General features: G+C 35.3%; 1 protein-coding gene across 1 annotated transcript; it reads left to right on the top strand.

Annotated features, from left to right (window-relative positions):
- Positions 1–2,795: 2,795 nt before the first annotated feature.
- Positions 2,796–5,869, top strand: cks1b (CDC28 protein kinase regulatory subunit 1B). Its single transcript, XM_041808161.1, has 4 exons — positions 2,796–2,938; positions 3,171–3,238; positions 3,463–3,590; positions 5,157–5,869. Exons 2-4 carry the CDS (start codon positions 3,180–3,182, stop codon positions 5,204–5,206), a joined length of 237 nt encoding a protein of 78 aa, XP_041664095.1. The 5' UTR covers positions 2,796–2,938; positions 3,171–3,179; the 3' UTR covers positions 5,207–5,869.
- Positions 5,870–6,959: the final 1,090 nt, after the last annotated feature.

The following is a 6,959-nucleotide window of genomic DNA, read 5'->3' as shown; positions in this document are numbered from 1 at the left end:
TACTTCATGTAAGCTTACCTGATAATCTTCAACATAGAGAAAATTATGTTTGTAAACAAAATTCATCTGCAAAGTAGATTAGACAAAGGAGAGTTAAAAATGCACATGGAGTGTGGTAGGCTTTATGAAGTGTAATGAAATGAAAATCTATCAGAGTTTGAAAAAAACTGATGCCTATACCAGATATGAAACACTTTTAGTTAATGACAGCCCCTGTAAAATTCACAATTAATTGGATCCTTGTTTTTCTCTGTTGTTTGGTAAGGTTAAAGTGTCAGACTGTCAAAACTATTTTGTTAAACTACAATATTTAGAATCAGAGACAGAAATCTTTTTGTTATCACCAGCAGGAAATCTGAGGTTACTTTTGCTCTTGATCACAAAAAATGACTAGAAGTATGGATAGAATGAGTAGTTAAATAAGATATAAAGCAAAGTTAAAAAGTTCAAAACGCACTATGGAAAAATAACCAATATATAAAGGCGCAAAGGAGAATTAAAGCAATATACAAAAAGGTATTCAACAATGGTTGGACATGGCACAGTAGGTTATGATAAGACCTCCTTTTAAAGAGTTATAATAGAAAGCTGTTAATGAAAATAGACATTTTTATTCATTTCTATCAAATCTTTCTGGTGTCTGAGTTAATGTAAGTTTCCATTCTAGTTCATGTATCTATTTTCTTTGACAAGATATTTAAAGAATTTGCATTAAGTGAGCACATATATTAAACCTAAATTTAGGGGGAAAAAAGTAAAACATATTGGTGTAAATTGGTCTTGAGTTTTCAGACTGTTAAATAAAAATGTAGACTTTTTGACTTCTTTATTCTCTCCATGTACATTCTATTGATTTTTGTTAGGTATGTAGTTTTTTAAAAACTGTACATTTCTGTCCTCATCTGTTAATGTATGTGGAGGATTCAGTAATAAATTATATTGAAAATATCGTTTACGTAAGTACACATAATCATCATATAATGGAGAAAAAACTTTTAAATTAAGACTGCAAATACACAATTAAGATAAGGGGAAACAAGGGGAAATTTCAAATGTACAGCAGCAAGAGTGGAGTAAGCAAAACACACAAATGAATAAATACAAAATAGAAAATATAGAAATGTTACAAATCAAAACAATTATAAATTCTACTTACAGATGTTATGTACATGTTGAATATATTATGGATTGGAAATAGGGAGACACTTATATGTACACCAATATACACATATATACATACATAATTGTATATATAGACATGTACAGATTATACATATGAATATGGTTTATTGCACAGATTATTTTGAGCAGTTTCTGTTGAGGAGCCTTACAGCTGCAGGAAGGAAAGACCTGAGATACCTCTACTTCACACACTTCGGGTGGAGCATCCTGTCACTAATGGAGCTCCTTAGTGCAGTGAGTGTTTGTTGGAGAGGGGGTGGGAGTTGTTGTCCATCATGGAGAACAGCTTGGTATAGACAGATGGTAACTGTGGCTACAAGTTATGGAAGAGGCACTGATTTAGCCAGGCAAGAGAAACTGTGTGTTTATTTATTTATTTATTTACTATAGTGAATTGTAGTGGGGGCAGACCAAATTGATTATCACAATAGCAGAAACTGAGCAAATTCTGTGATGAATTGCTTGCTATACATCTATTGCCTGTGTATTTTTATGGTATCATTGCACATTACCCACTTGTTTACTCAGTGTTAGTCAGTTTCATACACCCCTGTTTATAATTATTTATTGCAGTTGTATTTTTGTTCCTATCTCACCACTTGTTTACTAAGTACTAATTCATTTCATATAGCCCAGTTTGTATATTTATATATTTATTTCCTGTTGCAATCCTGGAAAACTTTACAATATAACAATTCCTGTCATCTAATTTTTTTTATTCTATCTGTACAGCTTGCTTCACATATTTAGCCACTGTCATTGGTCAGTCTAAGAGACCTTTATTAAAAATCATGTTAATACTGTTTATAGTTTGTACATAGACATGCAAACCCTGTGTATTTACATTTTATAACTTCTTTATTCATACATATTTATTGTTAGATTTGTACATTCTTAACTGTGATTCTTGATAGACTATTGCCTATATTGTCAGGTCTATCTATTGACTCTTGCTTCTGCTCTTTGCTTTTTGTAATGCTGCTACTCTAAGTGCTCCCTGGGACATAAAAAGTTTTTTTTTTTTTTTAAATGAATCATACCATGGGTGGTGTTTGACTTGTTTTTATGTATCTGTATGGTGTTTACTGTTTCACTTGTCTGTTTGTCTGCTGTCTCGCTAATTGTTTTTTTATTTGCTGGGCAAATTAGACTATTTCCTCTTTTGCATTATTATCTTTCTAGTTTTGGGAAAATACTGTGTTTAACACATTTTGTGAAAATGAAATGTATGTGGTTACAAAAATGCCCTAAATATGACGCAAAAATGTTTTCTTATGGCTATCCTGTTATGTTGCCAGATAACTCTTAAAAAGAGTAAAAATAAGAATCTCTCAGTACCTATGGTGCAACCGATAATAGCTTACATTCAAATGCCAAATATCTTTAAAAAGTACACGTAACAACCTTTTAAACATGTGGGTCACTCGTTACGTAATAATTCTGTAGGCCTATGTCAAGTTTGAATTGAATTCTATGTTTTCCTTGTGCTATGTGTTCCACATTTTTCCTTTTGACCAATCAGAATCCCATATGCCGCTGACGACTTTTTCCAGCGACGAGCTGTCTTGACCAATGGGAAGAAAGTTCTGTAGACCGTTTGACCAATGAAATGAGGCGAGCTCTATTTGAACGGTGAGAAGCGGGCTCGCGAGCATTCTAGAGGGAAACAAAGGAACAGACAACATCCTGCTTTCACTGGACATAAAACCGGAATAATTGCGTTTTTCTCAACAGTATAGCCTGACAGTTTCCTGAGGTAACTTTACAATCTTTACATAGCAAACAGCTCATATTATTTGGCCGTATGCACTCACAGAATTTGTCAGAGTGAGGCTTGTCCTTGGTTAACTTCGGTCACGCTGGCCGAGTTGTCGGTCTATATCTACTGCTTACTAGAAATTTCTCTCAAGTTAACGCTTTTCAAGTTGAGTCCCCCCTTGTTTCTTGTTGTATTTGTTGATTTGTCATCAGTTCTATTCTGTCTACAGGTTTTCATCATGTCTCACAAACAGATCTACTACTCTGATAAATACGACGATGACAAATACGAATACAGGTATGTATTTTATTTAAAATTTATTTATCCAGGAGAACCTCATTGAGATCAAGAATCTCATTTACAAGAGTGTCCTCATGTTTAAACGATGTGACAAGTCAGTTTGACGACCTTATAGACGGTTTAGTATAGAAACTATTTATTTGACATTTTCAAAACAAAATACCTGTCACTTTCATTTAAATACATAATTTATTTGCTGCTAATATTGTCTTTTTCGCCAGGCATGTAATGCTGCCCAAAGATATCGCAAAGCGTGTACCGAAGACCCATTTGATGTCTGAGACAGAGTGGAGGAACCTGGGGGTTCAACAGAGCCAAGGATGGGTCCATTACATGATCCACCAGCCAGGTACAGGATTTTGTTACAATTCTGGGGATAGTTTTTTCAACAAATGATATAGAAATTACTAGTACTTAAGAAGTCACTATGAAGTGACTACTGTATTCAAAAGTAGAGTCAGTTCGGTTAAAAGTAGAAGTAAAAGTACTGGTCTATAATTCTATTCAAGTAAAAAGTAGATCACTTAAACCCTACTCAAAGTACTGAGTAGCTTCTTTTGGCTACCCAAGGGGCTTTCACAGTAAAATATGATCTTTCCTCAATGTGCAATGACAACAACATAACGGCAATCTCCAACCAGGTCAGTTATGAGATATGACATACCAAAGCAAAGTTCAACTGCTGTTTCGGGATGACATGTCAAGTCGATTTGTCTTTATGTATCACTGATCATCATCTGCAGTCAAAACCAAACTACTGGCCAGTTTTATGTTGTGAACAGGGAGCTCAGACCTCATTTTTTTGGCTTTTGGTGTAATTTTTACTCTTTACTTGATGCTTTTTACAACATAGTGATGCACTATTGAAGTACTAATAATGAACAAAAGTTTATTTTCTGAATTTAAAAACTGTTAAAGTGCAAGTACACAAAAAGCTACTCAACTACACTAACTGGAGTAAATGTAATTAGTTGCTTTCCATTCTTGGTCACAAGGCATTTTTGTTTACTCATTGGAAGATCATAGGTGTTATTTTAGAGTCAAATGCATATGGGTTTTTGCATCACCACAATTTAAAGTTTGAAATGCAGTTTTATTTAAAGCTTTGTTTTTTTAAAGCATAGACCATGTAAATATTAGAGATTACGCTGTTTTAAATGTCTGGCATTGAAGTTCAACAAATTGGCAACCTTTATGCACTATATATAATAAAAGCTTATTGGTGCTTACCTGAAAATGCTAAATGTCTACAGCTGTAATGTCTTAACGGCACAGAAACCAAAACTCAAAGATGCAAGTACCACCATTAAGATGCATATTGCATTTACGGTAATCACATCTCTTTAAAAGATGATCACTATTGACGTGACCTTCCTGGCTGAAAGCAAGGCTGTATTCATACTGTTAGAAAAATTTCCAACTCTGATTTTTTTTTCTTTGCTCAGATCTGAATGACTTGTCTATTCAAACCTTTTTCAAATGTGGCCTGTATCAGACTTCTCCATTCACATCAGTGGATTCACATACAGAAGTACTAAAATCAGTTTTATAAAGATCAGATTTCAGTGCAACTTACACCTTCCGAACTGTCAGCTTCGGGTCAGTTTGGCCTGAAGTTTGCATCAGTGATTGAAATTTGAAGCCACTGTTGTTGCTTTGCCCACATATGTCTCACCTATCTTTAGAAGATGAAGGGAAGGTACAAACTTTGATGGGTGGGACAGATGGGGACTAAATGTTTCAATAGACTTGGCGACCACCAGCATATGGACAGCAGGTGTTACGGCTAGCCTCACCCTTCATAAAAAAAAGTAAATGACCGGAGTCAAGTTTCCCCACTAGGATTAAGATTCAGAACATCACAACCGTTAAGTGCCTTATCTCAGTTTACATGTTTCTATGTTTTCTCCTCCAGAGCCGCACATCTTGTTGTTCCGGCGTCCTCTGCCCTCCCAGAAGTCATAAAGGAGAGATTCTCTTGGTCCTCGAAGATCAGCCCGACTTATGTGCCACAAATCAACTCATCAAATTAGGGATCATGATGTCTGGTATGGTGGGTGACTAATGATTATGGCTGATCCCGTTAGGCCTGGAGAAGGACTTTGGCATCTCTGAACAGTGGAGCGGAGTATCTATTGAAGGAAAAAAAAAATCACCGTTTAGGGAAAAGACTTTTTCATGTGACACACTGTCTGTCCTCTTTTGACTTCACATATTTGTCAACTTGTCGAACCTGCTTGGATATTCCAGCTTTGTATGACAACTGCTATAAGATTTGGGGAGTGAAAGCTGTTGAAACATTTAAATAATTTAAAGGAGTCCATTCTGGGTCAAGCTCTGGTCAGAACACGGGTCAGAAATGGAATTCAAGTTTGTCTCTGAAACATCAACCTGCGGTTTAAAGTGACATGTTGCTGCTCGGTTTAAATGACACTGAAAATTGGCATTTAACAATTTTTGTCATGTACATGGAAGGCCGCATCTGAAAACCCCCTTTAATAAGAGCATCTTATATCAGCTTTGACTTTAAACGGCTCTCTTTGATGGGTCTGTTTGAAATGGTGAGTTGCTCGGTATTTATGAATGTGTAGCCCTGTCTGAAATAAATGTTTACTTTTTAAATCTAAATGGGTGTGGATCTCTAGATTAGAAGTAATCATGATGTATTACAAACAGCCTCTTTGACATGAAAATGATCCTGAAAAAGGAGAGGCTAGATTGTGTAACCCGGTATGGCTCCTGCAGTGTGTATCCAGAAGACCCTGACGAGGGTTAACTTGTTTGTGGTGAGGAGTTTTTCATTTTAGCACTTTTTTGGTTAAATTTCTCATGACAGAAGGTATTTTGGAAGAAAAACCCAGACTATTCCACCTTTCAGAATTATACAAAACTAAAATGGGCAAATTTATGATGCAGCCAGTGTTTGATTAAAAAATTAATCTCAAATTATTTCTGTGTTTGATGAAACCCCCAAATACTCACAATTAAAGTGTCCCAGGGGTTTCAGTCATGTCTTGTACCTTTGAAAATATTCGGATGAGTTGTTGAATTTGTAATGGCCCATCATGCACCGAGGCATCATGTGCCTGCATGGAAATTAACTTAACAGTGTTTGCCAGATATCTATTTTAATATCTGTTTGAACAGACTGGCTGGCAAATTTACAAAAAAGCCTGTTTTGGAAAACCATTATTATTTTTTTTAATTTCACCTTTTTCCATTGTCTGTTAAAATACAAATTTAAGGAAAGATAAGTTGTGAATTAACAATGGCTTCAACACAAAGTGCCATAACAATCCAGAAGATTGCCATTACCAGATTTAAACTTTATGATCAGCTTGGTTTTGCATAATGTGAAGTGGTCTACCAGAATTAAAGGAGCTTTAATGTCATTTAATCTGTGGTATATAAAAAAAAAGAAGATGGACAGAAATATAAAGGGAGAAAAACAGAAGAAATTCTCATTACACACTGCAGCAAGATGGGAAAAACAAGCAAACCCACTCACAAGTGTGACAAAAAACATTTTACATAAGCTATAGAGACTCTTATCACAGCTAAAGTTAACTACTCTAGAAATTAGTCTACATCTCTGCCTCACAGCATCCCCAAACTTTTTGTAAACCTCTCAAAAATAACGCATGCATTTTGCGATGGCAAGGAAAATCCATGTTCTAGTTGCCTAAAGTGGTGTATTAAAACCTTGAAATGAAGTGTC

The sequence above is a fragment of the Cheilinus undulatus genome, linkage group 16 (genome assembly GCF_018320785.1).
Source record: "Cheilinus undulatus linkage group 16, ASM1832078v1, whole genome shotgun sequence".
NCBI classification, from domain to species: Eukaryota; Metazoa; Chordata; class Actinopteri; order Labriformes; family Labridae; genus Cheilinus; species Cheilinus undulatus.
The sequence above is the reverse complement of the archived record's forward strand: the minus strand, read 5'-3'. Positions and strand labels throughout refer to the sequence as shown.

Excerpts from the sequence above, each read along its gene's own strand:
- cks1b (XM_041808161.1), top strand. The coding sequence starts at position 3,180 with ATGTCTCACAAACAGATCTACTACTCTGATAAATACGACGATGACAAA. Across the intron at positions 3,239-3,462 it reads GATGACAAATACGAATACAG|GCATGTAATGCTGCCCAAAG; the intron begins GTATGTATTTTA and ends CTTTTTCGCCAG. Across the intron at positions 3,591-5,156 it reads TTACATGATCCACCAGCCAG|AGCCGCACATCTTGTTGTTC; the intron begins GTACAGGATTTT and ends TTTCTCCTCCAG.